Source organism: Nyctibius grandis, chromosome 2 (assembly GCF_013368605.1).
Source record: "Nyctibius grandis isolate bNycGra1 chromosome 2, bNycGra1.pri, whole genome shotgun sequence".
NCBI lineage: Eukaryota > Metazoa > Chordata > Aves > Nyctibiiformes > Nyctibiidae > Nyctibius > Nyctibius grandis.
In genome coordinates this window covers 4184472-4208269 of record NC_090659.1, presented here as the reverse complement: position 1 = coordinate 4208269, position 23798 = coordinate 4184472, and the positions used below count along the sequence as shown (strand labels likewise).

The following is a 23798-nucleotide window of genomic DNA, read 5'->3' as shown; positions in this document are numbered from 1 at the left end:
GCCAATAGAAAGAATATTATATCTATTCTAAACCAGCAGGTAAAGAGGAAGATACAAATATTGAATGACAACAGGAAGACAAAGCAAAAGATGATGATCACCTGACTCAAGGCTGTTCCTGCTCAAATATGGTAAATTCACAAGGTAAGAGGGCCTTTGGCTTATTTTTGTGAGGATGCAACCTGGTTTGCTACAGAGCATGACAGCTTTATAATATTTGATTTGCCTTTTACATCAGTTTACAATTTTTATGTCTGGGAATACATTCACACAGTATTGACCACAGTATCACAGATGTATGGATATAAAATCCTAATTTTTGTCTTTTGATTGGCTTAGGTTGTCTTGCAGCTTGTTTCCAAAGAAAACATCCAATTGTACCATTTTATTTCTGACTCCAGGACTAAGACAAAAAGGGGAATAAAAAATAATCAGAGTTTCCTCTGAGCACTGACAGACAGGAGATGTGAGCCCAAAAATACTGCTATTCAATATGCAGACCCACTCTATGGATTTCGTGTAGCTACAGGTACTGGGCTGTTATCAAGAAAAATCCCTGTGGAGAGGAAACATTAATTCTAAAAGCACCAAAACCTTTGTTGAAGCACCGAGGGTTTAACCTTCATATGACAAAATCACAGGATGGATCTAAACAGATGCTATAAAAGCCTCTAATACACATGGCCTGCTGTTGGGAAGACGTTCATGATGAGGAGACAGGTCAATGACATAACAATGGTCAGCGAAAGTGGTGAGAAGACATGAGATCCAGTGTGGGGTTCTGTTAGTTTCTGTTACCATGAAAGACTCCGTAAAGGATGAAAGTCTTCACTGAGTCCTCCATAGCCACTGTGACAAAAATTTCTTTCTTTTCCTCCCCTTTTGGCCATAATTTTGCTGTGTTCCTTTAAAAAATTGACAGAACTATTGGACTCCCTATAGGGAACATCTACTGGACCTGCTCAAGAAGAGCAAGACCCAGAGGATGGAGCATATTGCAGGCAAGAGCATCCCACAAAAAACTTGGCTATCACCAGATCATACAGAATGACTGCAACATGGAACAGGGACTAGAGCAGTCAGTCTGCCCTCAGGGATCAGGCAAAGACATTTCCCAAGGACCAAAGGTGACAGAAGAGAATTGGTCAGACTCAGTCACAGTGATGGAAAGTCTGGATGTGAAGACCCACTTGCTAGAAGAGGGGGTGCTGGGGTTGAAGGAATGAGTGATTTAAAATGCTTTTAATTTCTAATATGTCTGACTCTGCTGCTTTGAATTCTTCCTATTTACAAAGTTTCTAATTCATATTATAATTAAACATAGCATTTTCCCACCAGAGCTTCAAAGCTTTTTGATCTTCTTTGTGGAGTTCATGGTCAAAGCAGATTCACCTTAAACATCTGGCTGACACAGGGTCCTGCCACTGGCCATCAGCCTCTGTAATGTCCCCTCCTTATTTTCAGTATCCTGATGGCCATGCTATAGATACCTGCTTCTGGTACTGCATGTGGTTGCAACCTTGGAGGACTGAAGCAATGGCTCTGAGGTGTTCCACATACAATAGCTGCCTCCAATACTCTCATGTTTACCAGCTAGGTGAACCAATAGGAAAATAGTGACCATGTCATCAAAGCCTGTCCTGTCTTTCAAGAAAGTCCTTCAACACAGATATATTGCCATGAAATATTGCTTTTTTTAACAACATAGCATTTCCTGATTAAAAGCAGCTCTAGCTATGATGAAAAAGGCAGGCACTAACTATTCTGAAAAACTAATTGTTCAGTATTGGTATCCATTAGAAACATACAGGATAATTAATAGCTGAAAGTCTCTTATCATTTGGTATTTTTTTCCTGAACCTAACTGGGAGAGACTGCTTGGCAGTTTCCAGTGCCTTCCACCAGCTGAGGTGATTAGCCCATGATCAGTGCTGAGCAATGTAAGTTAACTTGCCTATCCCTGAGGGCATTTGCTGCCAGCTGAGCACGCTCATACGGACAATTAGCAAGGCTCAGCCAACATGTGATAACTTGTTAAGCTGCAGTAATGTTTATTTTTCCTTTCAAGCCTCATACTAAGAAGCAGTGTGAAGGAAAAAAGGTTTTGAGAACTGAGGGAGATCTCCTCTATAAAGGAAAAAAAACTACAATTTTTTTTTCCCAGCTTGCATATTAATACAGATAGAAAACCTTGCAAAGTGACTTGTGTTGCTCTAGTCAGCTTGCAGTTCAGTGTAGACCTTGTTCTAAGAAGTGGAATTTACAGTGGATTTATCAGAACATCCCTATTTCAGACCTAAACTAAATATATATATATATATATATATATATATAAAGACCTGTAATCCCATTGCAATAGCTATATTGAATTCAATAGATACACCAGAGTACTTACTACAATGCAGTTAAATGAGTTCCTCATTTTGGCCATACATCACTTTTTAAGGTGAAATAGAAAAAAAGGTTGAAATAAATTATTTAAATCTAATTTACTATCTCTATTAGAAATCTGTCACTATGCCCTATCACAGGAACATACAAATCCTGTGCATTTTGTGAGGGTACTAATGAAATGCACTCTGACTCTGAAATAATTTTAGTTTCAGTGATAGATATGAAAGTTACTTGAAATCAGCTTATAATTAGCTAAGATTCTTAATGTTGTGGTAATAATCTTAACAAGAATGTAACTGAACATTTTGGTATGGTGAAAAAATGCTGTATCTAAATTTGTAATTTTATTAGCACCAACACACTCCCTTCCCTACTTTCTTCATACCACAAGTGCAATTTACTTTTCTTTAAGTTAAATTTGAACAAGCTTCCTCATGTTCAAGAATTTTTCACTTCAGTGGAAACCGCCCCTCCCCAACACCACAAACCAAACCAAACAAAAAACCCACCCAAAAACCATTTTCCACCCTAACAATTTAATTGCATCACATACAGAATTTAAGTATTAATGAAACAAGACTTCAGCCTTGAGAGAAAGGTCCTACATATCCTGTTAGAAGATAAGCTTAAGTAAAATAAAATTATGATTTGAATTTATGAATGCAAGGCTTGACACCATGCTTCCAAAGGTGGAACTGATGAGATTCTCTCCTCCCCCATCCCTGCCTTTTATGAACATATCTTTGTGAATGAATACAAGTTAGCAGAAGGGGAAACAAGGTGGAAAAAACCCCAACAAAAACCAAACCCAAAACCCAAACAAGAATGGAAGAGGTCTCCCACTTATACCTGCACATTTGCTTAAAAGTTTTTTTGCCAAAGTTTATTATACATCCCTCACAGAGCCAAAAATCAAAACAACTTCCCTTAAACACATTGGCAGTGCTATTAAACCACACGGACGTAGAATGGAACAAAGCCAATTCAAACTACTATTCCTATGGCATAGACAAATCTAAAACTGGAATAAAAGGGGCACAAGGCAATCAACTGTTCAAATTAGATAAGACATACTTACGCTAGTTGTGTAAGCAGCTTCAGGATCATCCTCTAACACTCGTGACAAACCAAAATCAGAGACTTTACACATGAGGTTACTGTTGACCAAGATATTACGGGCTGCCAGATCACGGTGTACATAGCCCATGTCCGAGAGGTACTTCATGCCAGATGCAATCCCCCGCAGCATGCCAACCAGCTGGATGACTGTGAAGTGGCCATCGTGTTTCTGCAAGTAAAGATGCAAGTTCAAAGAACACAGCTACTTTTCATTAATTTTGTACTAGTGATATTAACTACAGCTCATACTTAAAATACATTTGTAACCCATCAAGTCAACCTGCCTGCTGCAAGCTCGTTTTTTCAAGTATTTTACTTCATCAGCACTGCAAGCTATTCCATTTCTCATTGTGCAGTTTATCCCCCTTTTCTGCCACGTTTTTGCACACTCCACATTCTCTCTACTGACAGCATTTAATGTCTTTTATCCTCAGTTACTAAGAACACTTTCCCCAAATGCTATTTCTTAATACAAGAATGACAACACACAGAAAAATCTTCTCTTCATCTCTTACTCCATGGCCTCAGGAACCAAAAACCCCTCTTTTTACTGCCTCGGCCTCGATTGTCTGCACGAAGTACTGCTGTTACTTCTTGCCTTTTTGGGGGGGTTTTGTTTATTTAAAAAAAAACAAACAAACAAACCTGGAAAAAGTTTGGGGCTTTACCTCATGTCCATTCTGCACCTAACACCATATAATCTCTGAACACTAGATTAAAAAGGAGATTTGGGCTGAAATTAGGGGCCATGTAACTTTTCCAAAGCCTTCTTAGCTGACTAAACCCATTAAGCTCAGACCCATGACAGCATTAAGCTACTTAACTCCTGCTGAAATCTATTGGAGTTGAACATGTAAATAAGTGTTATGTTGTTAACCACACTTGTCCACCTGGTCAGTCTTGGTGGGCCTCAGTTTCCCATCTGCAACATTAAAGTTAACACTTCTCTACCTCCTACATCAGAAGGCTCCTGAATTACGTGGCAATGGGGACCAAGGGAGTACCTGTACAGTAAATCTGATTATGGGCTCTTCGCCTGGTTTAAATCTGCCCTATCTACCACTTACAGCAGACTGCTTCCAGCAGTATTTTTGTGACCTCAGCTGGCAGCCATTTAGCTTTTCATGGATTATTCAGTGAGACAGGCTTTTATGTTAGCAGGAACAGCCAAACAAAAACAAACAACTCTTCCCTACAAGCAAGTTAACTTTCCATTTTCTCTTTCAACACCTTCAGCATTGGGCTACAGACAAGTAGCAGTGTTCTAATCAGCATTCAGGACATGTCTATTGCTTAGCTCATACATTTAAGCAAGATGATTTTTGCAGGGGAGAAGTTTACAGTAAGTTCAGTAGATTCATTAGATTCAGCAAAGCAATAGGCTGAACTGTACAGATATGCTTAACTTTATCCCTGATCAGCAAAGTATTTCAGCATTTCCATCACTATTCAATGATTTAGGGCCTATATCTAGCTAGTCAGGATATAAACATTTAAAGAATTAGCACTCAGATGTAATTAAGGTTACCAAAAAACCTGCAAACAAACCACAAAACCCCAGACATTGAGAAATTTGGTGTTACTTGCTTCTTATGTTATTACCTTCTGAGACAAAGCAATACTAGACCAAGATCTGCCTCTAATATATATTATACCTCTACTTAAATAAAGAAATTACACATTCTTAAATAAGTTATTTAGTGTGCATAAGAGGCTGCAAAATTGAAAAACTTGTTTGCCTATAAAGAAGTTGGAGGAACTAGTTCCTAAAGTCACTATTATTCAATTAAACTCTATTGGGTACAAATAGAAAGACAGACAAACTTAGCAAGCAGAAAAGGCATAGACAACATGGATTCTGCAATTTCTAGAACTTGCAGTGTCTTGAAACCTCTTTTAATTCCTTTCATAAAATCAATTGGAAGAAAAGTCCAAGTACAGCAGTATGTGAAAAACCTGCATTGCAGGCAACATTCACCAGTTACTGACCAGTACTGCGATGTCAGGTTATAACACAACAAAAGAAAAACCAGAAAGAGAACGGTAAAAGGAAGATACACATGGTTGCTGCATGGTTAGGTTTCCAAGCTGCTATTCTAAGCCAACATATCAGAATGCAAAAGTTCATATACTAACACACCACATCAGCTAGAACATCTCACAGCCTCATTGTACTTCCCAGCAACACTTGTATTTAAGGAGCCATGCTTCCACCAGTGGTTAAACCCCACAGCCATCTCACAGACTTCTCCAAACAAAGCATATTTAATGACACTACTTTGAAACCAGTTATTTATGACTGACTCACAGCAACTTCTCCCCTTGAACATTCTCACTATTCCTCGTATGTTAGTGCTCTAGAGCCTTTTTGTCTCTAAATTCCCTCTGCAGAAGTGGAGGCAGATCTCTCCAAGCAATCATGTCACACCTGTAAGCAATCCCCCTTCCTTTGTTGTCTCCATCAAAGCCACCTGTAAGCAGTTAGTTCTGCATACGACACTCAGCTGAGGGTCAAGACACAAGTGTGATAACCAGACATTTTACAAAAGGCCATCCCCTCTTACGGGGCTACGACATTCCCTATCACAGGCCCCTACAGCAAGAATAAGGGGAACCTCTGAGAGTCCAAAACATGCCAGTGACAGATATTTTAAATAAAAACTTTCCATCTAGCAATTAAGCAAAGAGAGACAAAAGAGACTATTTGTAAACACTTTAAGCCTCTTCCAATAAAGTAAGGACATGAACTCTATCCAATATTTTATGTAATAAAGCCACATGGGATTTAGGTTTTGCTCTTTATTTAATAATTCCAAATGTTCAGTTGACTCAAAATTTATTAAGCTGGTTGCAAACAGTTAATGTTCTTCCCACCCTGTATAGATAACTTTTTTTAGCTAACTGTAGAATTAGGATTTGGAACAAAGCACCTATGACTTACTTTTGCAAAACAACCAACCAAGCCCCCCTGCCCCCACAACAAAGCACCAAACAAAACCAACCCCCTCAGACCTCTAGATTTTACCTCCTTATCATCCTTAACAGCTCCATTCTTTCAACAAACTGCAGAGTCATCTGCAAGGCCTCCTTTAACCTTTTGTCTCCTTGGATCACAGCATTCATTCCTTCCTTTTTTAATTTGTGCTCTTTCAAATCCAGACCATGCTTGACTGATTTTTCATAAAACCTAACCTTTTTCTGCTCTTTCCAAATCTCAGTATTTGCCTTACTGGTATAGCAGAAATGCCCGAGTTAAAAACAATCTCATGATTTTGCCATTCTCTCCCTCTTTCTTTCAAATTTCTTTGGGCTTCTGCCTTGACACAAAAAGTTCAAGCTTCTTATCTCCACCTTTACAGAAATGACAGACTTGCTAACATACCAGTTGCAATTTTATTCTGTCCTCATTCTCCCTCTGTATATTTCTCTGAATCTTCTGTGTCTGTTCTCCTCTATCCCTTCTCATACTTGGTTTTATATCATTTCATTGCCAGCTTTGCAGTTGGAACAACTACATTTTTCCTGTCAGCAAGAGAGTCTTCTCTCTCTCAAGTGCCTCTGTAATCAATTCTGCCTCAGTTTCCATGGCAGATGTATTCCCTTACAATCTATAAGCTGTTATCTTCCAATATATCAAAATATTTGTCTGATTTAAGCTGATCAGGACAGAAACTATGGGCCATATTTAACCCTTGGAAAATTCAACTAAGTTGATGACATTATGCCAGGTATGAGCCTGGCCTCCTATTTTCAGCATTTGTAAATCCCCACATACATCTGTGAGTCAAACCAATCCTTTGGCAACTTTCCATTATCTCATTTCATTCACTTGTCATATAGGGACATAAAACACTCATCTGAATGATATGGTGGTTGTTATCCAGGGGTTTATTCTGATTCCCATGGCTTAGATTTGAAATACGCTTTTGATAGGATTCCCACTGGGGTGTTAAGGGTGTTAATCAATACTGGCAGCAATTCAGACCTCAGTGGATTTACCACATTTATCCTATCATCCCATCAAATTTTAATCAGGCTTTGATGGCTTTGCTAAATAAATTTTTCTCATCAGTTGAGCACAGATGCAATATCTGAGTAGTTGCCATTGCATTTATGCAGCCCTGCAAGTGCCGTGAAAGATGATGTTTTTTCATTCAGCTACAGTTTGCTTTTGAAAACCTTATGTACATGAAATACTCTCTTCCTGTTACAGACCTTTCAACAGCACTGACGTATAAGGCCGGTGAAGAGGGTCAGTTACTGTACGGAAGGAAGGATGATATCCTAAGTTTCTCCCACTGCTTTTCACCCTCTAGTTTCCAGCTCCAACGTGTACTAGTTCAGTGCTTTTCTATAAGCCCAAGAAATTTTTCTTCTTCAGAAGAATTTTCCATTTTACTACTGAGTAACCTTTTGGAGGCATGGTCGTTGAATTTTTCTGTATTGTTTCTGGACTTCTGGCTAGTCTAAAATCCACTTCTTTATTTGCCGTATAGGTCAGAGCACTTTTATGCCCTTATATTCTGAGAAGTGTACAGGAATTGCTACAGCTCTACATATTTTACTGCAGATGCTTTAGATCTTATTTTAGATGGAGAATAGCATTGAAAATGGTGTGGTTATGTCTAACTTAGATCATATTCACCAGTGACAGTTCCTACTGGTCACTATATGAAAGACGTAGTTTTGCTATGCATTGTTACTATTCCACAATGGTAGAACATTATCAGGATAAATCTTCCAAAATTCAAGTAGCAACTTGGTATTTCCTGGAAGTATAACTCATGTTTCATACTATCATGTGGATTGCACTCAGGTTTATATTACTGATACTGAATTAGGTCAACTGTCAATTCTTCTTTAATCAACTGTTAATAGGATTCCATACAATTACTAATACCTGATTTCTTAAATGTAATACATAAAAAACTGAAATTACTTTAGTTAATTTTAAATGCTGCTGAGCGATCCTACACAAGCATCTAAGTGCCTCTTCAACCATTAAAAATATGGCAAATCTTTTTATTGTTAAAAAAAACGTTGCAAGATGAAGCCCTTCCAAAGCTTACTTTAGGATGCAATAGCCACACTCAAATCTGGACAGAATAGCAGCAGTAGCCTTGCAACCTGTGACCCTGTTTTCCTTACTCAGCTGCAGCAACAAGAAAGGGATGCCTTGGCATAACCAAGTGTTCCTGCCCACTTTTGCGCACTGGAATATAGCTGTCACAGAATCACAGAGCAGGAAGGGACTTTGAGCAGGGATCCAGGTCATCTCATCCTGTGTCATTCCTGACATGCTTTTCTGACCTGCACTTAAAGACCATTAGGGCCAATACCATATCTTAAATAAGATGCCCACTTAAATAAGATGCCTCCCTTGAGCACGGCACTTTGACTGGCACAAATTTCAATTCCTCTTTTCAACTGTTTTTTGTGTACATGAAGATTAAATGTCTCTCTTGTCCTATTCTTTGTGCTAAATACAAGTTTGCTCCACAGATCTCATTTGCTTGGCAACTATTCTTTTTGGTTTTGTTGTAGACTCTGCCCGCCTACCTCATACAGTTCCTGAAGCGTAAGGGTCCAAACAAGACATAGTACTCTGAGGACTCGCCAGTGTGAAGCAGAAAGGAAAAGTTACTTCACAGACCTTGCACAGGATATTCCTTGTTTCTGTATTCCATTGTGGTATTTCCCATTTTCACAGCAACATGACACCCCTGATCTACTGCACCTCTAGAGTAATTTCTTCCAGCAGACTTTCTGAGCAGTTATTCTCTGTCCTCTACTCTACAGCTGATTATTCCAGCCTCAGTGGAGTATTGTGCCCTCGTCCTTAATTACTTCTAATTAGTTTTTAAAACTAATTAGTTACTAAATTATTTCTTAAATTTGTTGATGTCATGATGTTAAATTCTAGCACTGTCCTGCTGTCTGCCTGTATGCCTACTTGGCTTTGCATTGTGTGAAAACTTCATAAATTTAGTCCCAGTCTCAGGATCCGGAAGGTTAATGAAAATATGGGGAAACACAGACTGGAGAACAACCCTATTTCATGTATCTTTCCATCTAAAGTCCATTCTCTCCATAGAGTATGTAGCCAGTACTGTGTCCACCTATAGAAGTTTCATCAAGACCATATTTCTCTAGCTGCTCATAATGATCTCATGTGAGAGAGTTTTAAAGCCTTACTAAGATCAAGATTTATGATATCAACTGCTTCTCCCATATCCACAAAGCCCGCACCCTGTTATAAAAGAAAACCAGACTGACATAATTTGTTCTTGACAAATCCATGTTGGCTCATAATTATCTCACTGTTATCTTTAAGGTGCTTATAAAAACTTTTTTGATAATTTGTTCTAGAAATGTTACAGCAGTTGACATTAAGCTGACTGGCCTGTAATTTCTTGGCTTCTCTTTTCCGTTCTTTTTAGAGATACGGATGACATTGTCTCTGTTTTGATCTCCTGGTTTCTTATGTATTCTCCACAAATTTGCAAAGATAAAGAGCACACCGAAAATCCATTTTATGCACATTACCAATCGAATTCTTTTTGGCTTCAAATACAAGACAGTTTGTAACAAATTTCTTGTTGCTCAGTAGGAAGACTATCTACAGTGATTAAAAATATCCAGCATTTCTAAATGAACTTCTCACAGAAGCATCAGAAATACTGTTTTCTACCTCCTTTTAACAAGGCAAAACATTGCTTGAGAACAAATGTTGGCTCTGTAGCATCAGTGACAGATTCTCAGTGTAATCTTAGATCACGTAAATACATGATGCTTACAATTTCACTATTAAGGTATTGCATTCATTCAAACTCAGTTTCTAATTGAATTAATTTGTTTTTTGGTTCAGAAAAAAAAATACTGGTATCAGCAGTCTCCAGTGCAGGTTTTCTTCTTCACAGAGTCATTTTTGAAAGCAAAATGCCACCTTTATCCTACCAGGAAAGGAACATGCCTCCAATAGATAAAAGTGCACATGAATGCTGCGTGTGAAAGCAAAAGAAGGAGTATTAGTTATGAGCCCTAATGTTGTTGCCTCTCTGGATGCAGATAAATAATAATGGGAACTGTTAAACTTAGGAAAGGCCATCTGGCCTCTTTTCCCCAAAGCTGACTGTCTAGCGAGGCCATGTTAGATGGATATATAACATACACTTTACAACGTCGTTTTGTAGAACTTTCTACAAGTCTTCATTTTTCTTTTTTCTCCCTTTCCCCCAAACTCACTAAATGTAGGTATCTGCTGCAGCATCTAAACTCTAGTTGAAAAAAAAGGGTGAGCCTGATAGCAAAGCTGCTCTGAGAATAACTTCATAACGATTACTGCATCAAAGAGCAATGTATCATAATATTTTCTCCTGCTAGTAACTTTTTTTTTCCACACATTTTTACACTTATCTTAGCCTCTGCTAGACAGGCCTCAAGGGATTAAAATTTGGTGATGAATTCCAGTGTTTCATTTGCTGCACAGTCTGCTGCAGTTAGTGCTCTAAGGCAGTTAAGCATATTTTTTCTAGAATCTTTAGAAAATACTTTCTTTGGAAGAACAAGATGTATTTTACAGCATTTTTACCTACTGTGCATGTCTGTAAATAAATCTAACTTTTTTTTAACAAGTATTTTAATTTTCAGAAGTGAAAGGAAATACACGAGTTGCAAGTTTTTAGGTAGGAAGAGGTGCATTACTATTGCAAATAGTAACAATGAAGAAAGCAAGGCAGCCCTGTGATTAGCTAAATGAATCCCTTCCTCCTACAGCTCAGAGGTTCACAAAACTGGGCAAGACTGGAGCATCTTTCAAACCTAAACATCTGTCTCTTCAGGGTACAGTTAAGGGAAAATGCTGCAAACCCTGAGGAGCTTGCTTTCCCACATTGATCCCCGGAGAGTGCACATTCCTTTCCTAATAAAGAAGGGTGAGCAAATACAGGGCAGTGGATACAGCTGATTGATAGATTATTTTTAGTATCAGGCTTGCTACAGAATATGCTGCAATACCATGAGTTCTCATCTGATTAATACTGCTGTATCTTTTGTTCTTGCCTCACTGTGTCGACTATTGGTTAGCACACTTTGGACACCAAGCAGGAATAAAACACTGATAGTCTGCAGCTGCAGAAAAATCCTGAAAGAAGTTAAAGTACTCTGGTGATAGTTTTTTGGTTCATTTTTCATGATTCTAGGCAGCCAGCCACAAACATCCCCCAAAATCAACTCTAACTGTGTTCCTTTTCTGTGGCTTAAATCCATGCCCATACTGAATGATGCATGAGGAGGGTGAGCCAGCAGATGCTCTCCAGGTAACTTTTTGTGCAACTGACCCCAAGAAGCAGTAGCCCCCCCCCAAACACACAAGCCACTTAGCCTCCTAATCACCCCATTCCTGTCTATGTGATGCTAAATCCAATTACTTTAGCCAAAAATGACCCTTTAGACAGAGCTGTGAAAACAGTAGATGAGATTTAACTCTTAATAGCTCCATAAGTCTGTGAGGCATCTACTCAGAGAGTGGGCTGAGCCAGGGAGGGTATACCAGGGTGAAAGGACCAACCTCGGGGCAAAGGACTTTTATAGGGATTAGTGCAATCATCTGGCAGGCAAGACTGAGGGAAATGTTGTGGTGTCCAGCACAAACAGCTATGGATTGAAACTGGGATTCAGGCCTGGGTTATATTACTGTATCACCCTCCGAACTGCTGCTTGGGCTTGGGTGCAACGTGGCACTCATCTCCATTTTTCCCTCAGTAAAATGGAATTACATTTGTGTTATGTATGAAGACTGCAAGATCACCAAGCCGTGATTCAACATCCATGTGGTTTACTTAGTAATGGCTGTGCTTAGAGAACAGGCACCTCAAGCCCACAGCAGTGGCAAACTGCTTGTTAAAAAGGTTTTGTGTTCTTTAGGCTTTTTTTCCTGTTATGCATCTCTTGTTTGTCTGTCTTCTTGTATCTTCTATACTCTGTATCAACAAGCCTGAGCAAACATATCTGACTGCAACTATCCTATCTAATTACTGAGTGCATCTTGCTATCAATACAGATAGCTGCCCTTTCAACTCCGTGTGTGTTTATTATTTTCCTCATACGTTTGCAGAATAAGTGATTGCTACGATCTTCATTATATGAAGGTGACTGGAATGTAAAGATAATGTGTCCCATCCAAAGTCTGTGTGTGAAGTTGGTAATAGGAAATTGCAGCTGGATCTCCTCAATTCTCAAGCTGAAGTATTAGCCACTTTCTTTCCAGGCACAGATTAGTTCTATCTGGCAGCTGCTGGACTAATACTGAAAAAAAAAGCCTCTAGCCCCTGAGGAAATACTAAGCTGGAAACTCACATCCTTTTTCAGAGAAATCTCTCCAAGTGTTACCAGAAGTGAAGTCACATATACCTTATTTCTGGTCAAATGAGCATTTCCTTGACAGCAAATTTCAGGTATACTTTCGTATGATTAACTTACATACATCAATCTTCTATGAGGAAAAAAGATAGGAGCTTCATCTTATGGAAATGAGTTTTATATAATTGCAAAAATAATGCAGGATTTCTGAGGAAAATTTAGTGTCAAGTGTCTCCAGCAATTTAGGATGTCTGGTTGTGCACAATTGCTGTAATTAATTATCATCATCTTACAGAACTGGTTCTAATAGGTTGATGCTTTTCCACTAAGAATATATCTGAAGCATCTTCATATTGCAAGTGCATGCCAATTTTTTCCCCAAAAGCTTAAAGTTAGCAGCCAGCATACAGGATATTTTGAAGGGTGGGGAAGACTTTATCTAGCTGAGCTTGCTGTTTAATTCATACAAATAGCAGAAAGTAAGGCACTGGTTTGGGGACTTGGCCACATAACTGCAACCAAAATACAGCACTAAATAAGATGACGGATGAGTGTAAACTGCTGGCCTGGAATTCAGGGGAACTGATTTCATTACTCTCTGCTATGCACTTTGTGCACAATACTTTGCAGATCACTTAACATCTCGGTGCTTTATTTCCCTATCTGTAAAGCAAGAATGTAAAGGCTATTCAGACTTTAGGGTTAAGGGGTCAAGGGGAATTTTACTTGGAGTTGTTTATGTATCCTTGCACAACTCATACTGGCATGAAAGCTAACATCCCACCAAGGCTGTGAGGAGGTTCATGGCAAATGCCTTCCATGAGGAGTCTTTCTTCTGGAATACCCTCACATGGTTCATCACAGAGTTTCACTTTGAAATTGTAAGATTGACCCATTTTTGCAGGCTTTTGGAGAAGGACAGGTTGGAGGGATGTGCTGGTTAATTTCTGCAGGTTGTGGTATGGGGGGAAATATTTCTTACGGTGAGAAATGAATTTTTTCCCCATCTCTGTAAGAACACTTTGCACTGTAACAAGTGATTCTTTTAAATGATGATAGACTATCTTGTAAGCCCTTCCAAATCTCACCACATAAGAACTGTTATATTCACTGAACACTTTGCATTAGGATAGCTAAAGATAAACCCTCTCTGCTTCTTTGTATCCTCACAAAAGCTTTTAAAGGTGTAGACTAATATCTGTGGGGAACAACTATTATTAGTGAAGCAGATGGATTTCTTTTTAAATAGGTTACTTTGCAGCCATTTGCTCTGCTAATTATTAACAGAAATGCTGATGATATATCTACAGTGCTTTGGGATGCTGAATATTAGTCCTTTTAAAAAGCATTTTAGAAGAATAAACCATATCAGAAGTGTGAATTGAAACTGTAAAATAATATACATGGAAACCAGCTGCAGAAATGATTAGCTCACATTTCCCCCCAGCAGTTTTGCCTACAAACATATCTGATGCAATGTGAGAAGTATTGCTTCACAATAACATAATAATTTTGCTGATGTCAGTTTCTATTAAAGTATCCTAATAAGTAGTAACTATTCTGATAAATATATGCATGTGAAGAATAACTGGAATATAGATATCGTACTAGAGCAATTCAGAGAAAGGTAATTCTCTCAGGAATTATTTCAGTATTTGGCTGTAGTCTCTTCTGTGAAATTCTGCATGCACACACGCACACACATGCGCGCACACACATGCACGTGCACAGAGCAGAGTTTCAGGCCCAGGCAAGTCTTCCTGGGGCACTGCTGAAAAATCACAGACCAGGGAAGCCCCAGGTACTCCAACCAGCGGCAGTCTGTCTGCTGCAGATGGATAGAGAGATGAGCCAGAAAGGCAAGGGGGGTGATTTTTAAAACCTACCCAGTTTCTAAGAACCTGATGATATCAAACTCTCTCCAGAACAATGACTTGATTTTGAGAGATCAGCAAATTCTCACCAGAAACTGTGGTGCTGGTGTATTTCTGGCAACATAGCAGATGTCTGTCATGTGTCTTGACAAAGGAAAATAAAAAATTATTTGGGAGAGTCTATGAAGTGGGAAATGCTAGAGAAAAAATACAATGGAATAATCAAAAGCAAAAGGAAGGGAGAAACAATGTCTAGAAATATCTAAGATAACGGCTATGATGTGTTCTCAGGGCAGTACCCTCTGTTCCAGATGCTCTTCTCTTCTTGTGGCTACCTCTTTTCTCGACCTGCTGTCAAACAAGTACCCTCTGTATGACTTCCCCTCCCTCTCACTGATTTAGTCTTCTTTCTAAAGTGTTGGCTGTTCTTTCCCTCCTGCTTATTCACTCTCTTCTCTTAGCCCTTCCTTCTTCCTGCCACCATATCATCCTTGATCATCACTGTCTAGATTTTCCTGCAAATATTTTCACAGCTCCTCATTGAACACCTCTCCTTTGCACTTGGGATACCCTTTCAAACAAGTTCACAAAACCACAGTCCCCTGATCCCCAGCCCCAACCTTGCCTACAACCCCAGCTTTACCATCCTGCAAGATGGCAATGGCAAGGCAGCGGGCTAGTGAGGATTGACATTTACTTTTTAAGACAAATTTGAAATACTTGACAATCAAATTATTCACACAGGGTCTTATGTCAGCGGGCCTCCGGAGCATTGCAAGGGGTTCTGTTAATGAAGAGACCATTTTAGGGTAAGTTTAGCTTAGGGGGATCATCCTTTCCTTTGACTTTTCTAAGAAAATCCAATTGTGCCAACATATTTATGCTTTCTGTAGCCCTTCTTTAATGTTTACTAGTGACCTTTGGGGGTTAATTAATGCCAGGACATTTCACCCATGAACTGTTTTCTAATTCAATTTGTTAAATGCAAGTAACCATAAATAATTATAAATCAATTACTGAGTCTATTCTAAACCAACCAACAAAAATCATAACAAAGTATTTTTGAAGGTGATGATTGAGAAAAATTATTTGCTTCCATAAGGCTAGGCATTCGTGCTTCGATTTATCTTTTCCTTCACAAAAACACTATTTGAAATACATTTTGCTAAATATGGGAACTATGTTTGTAGAAGAAATAGATTATATTCTAAAGTTTAAATCTTCTTTTTTTTTTTTCAGCTATGCTCTAATGTATCACTGTACCTTAAAAATGTACCCTGGGGAAAATGTTTCTATTCTTCCCTAAAAATCCATGAATAACATTATGTTGAAATTAATTTACGATAGATGATTTAAAATCTTAACCTAGAATGGCGTCTTATTCAAATGTCATCAGAAAATGGCACCTCACCCGCAGAAAGGAGTCAAGGGATCCATTCTCCATGTATTCTACTACAATCATTACTGGTCTGCCTGCAAAACAGCAAAGAAACACATTAGCATTATAGACATATTATGGGGCTTTTATAATTCCAACTGTTATGTACAGATTACTCACAGTAGTTAAATGTTACCTATTTTCAAAATCCTCATTTATATCACAAACACAATTCCCTGTGTTATCCTCTAAGAATTATATTTTTTTTTCCTTTTTTTTTTTTTTTGTGGCACTGGATTAGCTGAATGTGCATCGCTCACTCCAGTGTATTCTCCCCTTAAAAAGGCCCAAAGAAGAGCCTGCTATTTCTAAATAGCAACACTTGCAGAGTCACAATTTTGAATATATTTGAGATAAGACAAAAAAAATATAAGCCATGTCCAAGAAATTACAAACTCAGTGCCATTATGTTCTTCTCAAAGAAAAATATCTTAATGATTTAGTAGCATACAGATAGACAGAAAAGGATGTCACAAAAAAGCTCTCCTAGATTGTGTATTGGGTGTGTATAACCCAGCAAAACACTGAATTCACATGTTTGTACATACATAACATACACACAATGTTATTGAAATCAAAGTTTTGCTCAACAAGAACAGCTTTCCTGTATGGTTCCAGGGTGGGATCATATCCAAATTGAAGTAAAATAACACATTACATTTAGTTCTTAAAAGAATATCCACATCTGAAGACAAAACTTTTAAATTGGGTACTTAACTAAATACCATTTCACTGCTGATACCCAGGAATAACCTACCACTCTAGAAGTGCTTGACAGGAGAGGCCCAATTAGCATGCTAATCAGGCTACGCAGTAAGAAGTTTTTTAGAATTGTTAATATTAAAAAAGAGCCATTCTAATACATGCAAAACTAATGTAACGAATAAGTATATTAGTAAGATTGGGAAGGAGGTAAAAAGTCTTACAATGGCAAACTTTTCTCTCCCTGATTATGCCTGTCTCTTTCGGGGTTTGTGTGAAACCGGGGTGTGCCAAGTGGTGATGACACCACAATTCTGCCCATTTCAAATTCAAAGGAAGCCTCTTTCATGACTTTTTTTTTTCTCTGCCTCTCAAATAATTTTTATGTTTTATTTGGACAAGGGGATGAGAAACCAACACAGTGTTCAGGGTAAGAAAGCGTAGAAGGGCATTATGATCGTTCCAGCACAATTGTCCATTTCTGTACATGCTAACTTTCTGTTCAGTTTGGTTAACAGTGGAAGTGTTTATTAAACTGTTCACAATATACAGTAGAGCCACAGCCAGGTATTTCTCCTGAGCTGTTACAGCTAACCTTGAGTTTAAAAAAGTGAATGAGCCATTTCTCTGTTCCTTCCCAGCATGTTGACTTGGAGTTCCAAGTACCTTGGTGATGCTCATTCACATAGTTTAGTCTAGTCTTTCTAGAGTTCCTCTCAATATTCTCTCATTTCTTCCAATAAAATTTGGGGTTCTTTCTGTATTCACCCTCATGCTTAGGTCCTCAATGAATAAAACAGTGCTTCATAATGTTGGCACAGTAGTACATTTTTTTCTGTGTGAAAATTCTCAGATGCCATAATAGTCTTTTTTGGATAGCCTTTCTGAAGTGTGAAGAATTACCAGCTTCTTTTTTTTTTAATTGAATGCTTGGTCTCAGCTGCAGATGTGTATCTGCCATCAAATCAATTTAAATTCATCTGCATCCATTGGTTATACCCTGGTTTTGCATTATAAGCTTAAACGATACATTACGTTTAAGCTCTTAGAGATCACAACATTTTAAAAATTAATGTTTTCTTTACTTCAGCTTGCTAATGATGACTAGTTGTATAGCCTAGTCTCTTTAGCTTGAAGCACAAGAATGACCTAGATTCCCTTACCTTTACCATTTGCTTACCGTCAAGGGGCTGACATCTCCATGTGGAAGGAACATTCTATAATCTAGAGAAGTGAACAAATGGCAGCCTGATGCTAGAGGATCTTACTATATGCAGAACTCTCTCAAGCAAGTAGTAATTTCTAAATTGTTGCAGACAACAGCATTTTGCAATAAATAAGGATGGAAAGCTGGCTTTCAGATGGTATAATTGGTCAGGCATAAATTACCCAGAAATTTTTCCTTTTGGGTAAATCAACAACTAAAACACCTTTATGGAAGATTTGCATTTGAAGGGAATGACAAATGGAGCTATTGAGCTTCTAAACAGTAACCTTAGTTTCCTGTTAGTAATCCTTTGGTGGTCTGTGCTTTCTGTAAGCTACTTTGTAAGGTCCTCTAGAGGTTCACAGGCTCTTGTTAGATCTTTTATGCTCCTCAGATTCATATACTTCAACACAAATTATTTTCACACTTACTTTGTAAAAGCAACTTTTAATTCTTCTACGTTCTCTCACAAAATATTCCCCCCTTCAAAAAACCCCCAACAAACTGTACTTTATTTTGCTCAGACCAACAGTATTTTTTCCAGGCTAAAGTAACTACGAAATGTATCTATATGCATTTATCTGTGGGTTTAAAAAAGAAATTTCAGTATTTTTTCACAGGATAATGTTTATGAGTTTCTAAACTGCTCGATGTGTTCCTTTAATCACTTGAAATTATATGCCTTAACACAAAACCAGCTCTTCCACATGATAGCACAGGAATGGCATGATCTGATAAATACACCAAAATAAGTAGCATTTGTCTTTAAACAGGTCGCTGTATATTGGAAGATCAGCATATCATTAAGTATTCAGTAATTTTAATGAACAATAGATTTAGTCATTTAGGCTGATAGCTTCCCATAGACTCAGTCTCTATCCCTGTCCATCCTACCTAAATCTCAAATGAACGTGATGCGAGATTGTGTCAAGACACCACAAAAATGAACCCAGCTCCACTGCTTGATTACCTTAAGCAAAAATCTTAAATGTGGATCCTAACACTAGCTTCTCAAATAATCTTCTTTAGTGTGCCAGCATTTGATAAAAGCCATCCAATTTTGGCTGCAAGTTTCATGTATCACTGAAGATATTTATGTATTCCAAGCTGGACTGTGACAGGAAATACAGTGAGACTTTTAGTCAGCATAGTATTTGTCTTTGGAGTACCTGTAGATCAAAAATGTCTCAGATATCGTTTTGGTTGCTTGAAGATATAGTAAAAAACTCTGCTACACAGCAGACGCCAGTGAGTACATTTATCATCAAAGTGGTAAAGCACAGGTTCTATTCCCAGCAAACAATTTTCCAATAATTTTATAGGTTTACAAATTTCATACAAGGATCTCTAAACATTTTACAAATGTAAGTACATCAAGTGTCAGGAAATGTAAGGTAGGGCACATCTTGTTTTCAAAGGTGTGGTAGGAAAAACGAGTTCAGAAAATCAAGTGGCCCTCTCCATCTAGTCAGTATAGCATATCCAACCAGGCTGTGTTTGGTTACCAATACACAACATTGTATTTTTTTCCCTAGTTCAGTACCCTGTAGAGACACTTAAGTGATTCCACCATGTGTTTGCATTGCATGAACAGACTCTCCAGTTCACAAATAGTTGAAGGAATGGGACTAGCAGTCGGCTCTGGAGAAGCTGGCTGAGACATGAGGATGACCAGCTGACTCTTACACATCCAATGGGAGAATCCAGCACTGGGCATCTCAATCTACAGACTGAGTTACCAGTCCCAAGGGCAGGCAGTGGGAGAGACTGGACTGTCCCCTGTGAAAAACACAGACCCTGATGTGTATGGCTGTTGTACTCCATCAGTTCCAGATCTATGAAGCAAACTCTGAAAGCACAGCTCTACTTCTGATACCCTACATGAAACAGAGCGCAATCTGGGATGCCTAACTAAGGGTCAGAGTGCAGCAGCCAACTCAGGGCATGTATAGAACAAAGTTCTGGGTAAGACAAAAGGCTATGGATGACATCAGTTGATGTTAGTTTCCTTTTTAGCTGCAAAGAGCGGATGTTATCCTTTATACTGTGGTACAATTTGAGTCCAGAAAAGATTAAGGTCTGTGCTGAACCCTGTACAAGCTCAGAACACTGCTTTTGCTTTAAAGAGAACTACAAAATCAACTTTGAAAAATAATACTAGGAGATTTTTAAACTAGCATTATGTTTGCCTCTAGACAAAAAAAAAAGACGACTATTACTTAGATGATGAAAATCCATGTTGCTCTCATGGTCCTAAGAAAGATGAATTCTTCATCCTCAAAACAAGGACAGGAATGAAAAAAGGAGGGGGAGCAGAGAAGTCTCAGAGAGAGAGAAGCAATCTTTGATTATTTTATCATGGGGTAGGCTAATGCAATTCTGAAAGGCATTGAATCATTTTCCTATAATTATGATTGCTTACACATACAAAACATGGACATCTTTACTTGAAGAAACAAGTATAAGGGTAAACAGCAGTGGGAGGTGATACAGATGGGAGTCGGGAAAGCACTCAGGGCTCAGGAGGATGGCATGGGCTGCAGCACAGAGACAGCCGTGCCAGCGCTGTGTGAGCCTGCTACATGAGCACCTGTGAGAGCTCACATGTAGCCGCAGCGAACTCTGTACCGGCAAGAGAGCATGCACCAAAAGGCACTCCAGGGACTGATGACAAGGCCCCTTTGGGGCATGGGTGCAGCTCACCAGATAGGTGGACACCCAAACTCTAGTTTAAAGACTTGACCAATTCAGGTGAGTGTTTTCACACAGGTACAGGTGTAGGCACGGGAGAACTATCTGAAGAAGAACCAGCTTAATTTTACAGTCAAGATCTGCAATAAGAGAAGACATGGAAAAAGGACACTGAAAAAGGTGTCAGCTTGGGCTGAGGACTTGGAATAAAAGACAGAGGTCAAGAGCATTTAGGAGCTAAAAACTGCAGATGCTGCTGGAGGAGAGCACACAACTTCATGTTTGAATTGGGGAAGGACAAAATATAAACAAGTTTGAAGATGGATTCAATGATCAAATCAGTCAAACAAATCATTCTTGCAGCAGTTTTAGGTACCTAGCAGTGCTGGAGTAGGGAGTATTGTGAGAAAATAGACTTTTAAAGTAGAGGAATTATATAGTGTTCTGAGGCAATAGGTTTTAACCCCAAATATGGATTTTACACACTATGTATATCACGTTTAGCATTTGCAGCACCTTAGTGTAACAAATTTATCATTTTACTACATACATGAGATAACAGTATAAAATTATAATCATATTTATACATGACATATACTGATACCATAGTCATATTCACTGTTTTCATACTTTCTGTGAAACTATAAATACCCAACTCCAAACACGAGTGTGGGATATTGGCTAAAGCAACTTCCCCTCCTTGCACATGGAGAACCTCTGGCTCTGGCAGATCCATTTCAGACTCCCATCACCTCAGAAAGCCAGACTGAACACACGAGAGAAGTATCGGTGCTTGGCATGGTGCAGGAAAAGGACATGAATTTAATTACTCAGAACTTAAATTAATCTGTAGAAGGTGTGGGGGTTATTCATTGTTTTGATGCAACTACTACCTTGTGACAAGAGGCTGACTGGTATCAACAAGGTGGGTTTTCTTCCCTAAGAAAGTTCTTCACTGGAATTCTCCCACCCATCTGTACTGCAATGCCATTCAAATAAAACCAGCATAAATGACAATCTGTATTTATGTCATGCCACCTCAGAATATGCTGCAATTTTTTATTTTCCATTGATCAATCTGCTTGACATTTTTTTAATAAGCAGAAATGCAAAAAAGAAAAAGGAAAGCCATACATTTCAGAATAATGTAAAATATCAATTACATTTAAAACTCACATCATATATATTTTTAGTTCTATTTTCTTTCCAAACACAAGATTTTGATAGTGTGTAATTTAATTGAGTGGTAGAGTGATGAATAAGGAGGAGAATTTGAAGTGTCATATCAATGACAAAACACTCAGCTTGTTGTCTCCTGTTGTCATTTTAAATAATGCAGCAAAGCCCACTTTAATGAATTTTTTATGTAAGATTAATCCTTCAAAAAGAATACAGTTAGCACACGTTCATTTCTACAGTCTTTACTTAGAATGAAATCTTTAATACCCATTATGGGAATAGATCTATTAACAGAAACACAGGATATTTATTCTTCCACTTGAAACAGCAAAGGTTGGAATCTGTTCTCTAATTCATATAATAAAATATTGCTCCACGACTTCTGCAGGTCAGAACCCATGTGTCTCAGAAAATCACCTCCTTATCAGGCATTTTTTTCACTCCAAAGCCATGTTCTGCTTTTGGTTCCCATATTGCTTCAAATAGGAGAACCACTTGCCATGGCACTGCAGCTTCCTCACTCCTGCTACTAATGATGCATTTGTATGCATCAGAGGAGAACTCATTTCAGCGAACAAAAAAAATTATATTTTTCCATAACACAAAACCAATGGAGGAAAAAAGAAAGAAAGAAAACTAATGATTATGCAAAAAGCAATTGAAAAAAATTGTGACGGGTTTTGCATTGTTAGCCCAGTCAATACACATGAAGCCAATGGGAATTTTGCTGCAAGCCATCCCACTCGCATTACTGACTTATATTACAGAAGGTCCCTAAGACCTGTGTTCCAAGCAGCCACGAAAAATAGAGGTTGCAGTTCCAACACCCCTCTTGAGACTTCAGAAGCCAGAGTTTGCAAACAGGATAGCATTAACATATACACATCCTGCTGTTAGAGGAAATCACATAGATATAGCCTACTTATCTTGCTGTTAGTGCTCTTTCTATTCTCCTGTATCTATATACTGTTCTTCATTAGTTGAGTTAGTTTAGTCAAGGGAAGGCACCTTTGCAGGATCAATTCATAAAAATACAAAATACATGAATGAGCATAAGCTACTATTTTTTAGTAAACTATGGCCATATAGCTGTCACTGCTACCTGAAGATTTATTGTACCAACACAAGCTGAAAATATTGTTCTCTGAGCTGTTTTTCTGTAATTTCATATTAAATACTTTTCCACTCACTATCCTGTAACTCACTGGCAAGAATTTATGCCTGTTGGTATGTTCTGGAAGCCAGGAAAAGTCTGTATGTGTACATCTAAAATACCTTCTCGAATCCTCTGGTCCTCCCCTCCTGCAGCAACAAGCACTGCAAACAGTTCTCCTCGTTTCTCACATGACACATGGAGAATATGCTTTGGACAACAGAAGTTTTAGCAGCCTCCAGCATGCTGCTTCTACAACCTCTCATTCACATCAGTCCTCCAGTATGCCTACAAAAGATATTCTGGAAGGTTTTGAGGAAAGAACTGTAAAGAGAAAGCAGTTGTGCTGTTTCCATTATTATTATTTGTTTTCTTATTCTTTGCTTTCTGTGAGAGAAGCAAATGGAGTGCAGTAGAAGGTAAAACCAGAAGAAATAGTTGCTTGTCACCAGTTGGAGGCTGGGTAGGTGAGGGAGAAATAGTGGCTAAAATTATACCATAGAAATACAATACCTGCCCCAAATTTTGTTTTTTTTTTTCTGCATTTATACATTCCAGCCATATATCTTTGAAAAAAATTTGAATTTAAGTTCCCATTTGTTGGGCTGTTTATCTGTATTATCTCTTTCTACGTATTTATTAGCATTACAAATACAATATGGATGAAGAAAGTTCAGTTTT

The 23798-nt window shown here is 38.3% G+C and overlaps 1 protein-coding gene across 2 annotated transcripts in view; it reads right to left on the bottom strand.

Moving 5' to 3' along the window:
* The window catches only part of EPHA6 (EPH receptor A6), a 524520-nt gene that overhangs the window by 53329 nt on the left and 447393 nt on the right, over nucleotides 1–23798 (bottom strand). For both annotated transcript variants that reach the window (XM_068395269.1, XM_068395270.1), the window contains 2 exons: nucleotides 16159–16220; nucleotides 3473–3682 (listed from right to left, as the gene is read on the bottom strand). In XM_068395269.1, the coding sequence (XP_068251370.1) occupies nucleotides 3473–3682; nucleotides 16159–16220 (272 nt within the window). The remainder of the gene's footprint in view (nucleotides 1–3472; nucleotides 3683–16158; nucleotides 16221–23798) is intronic.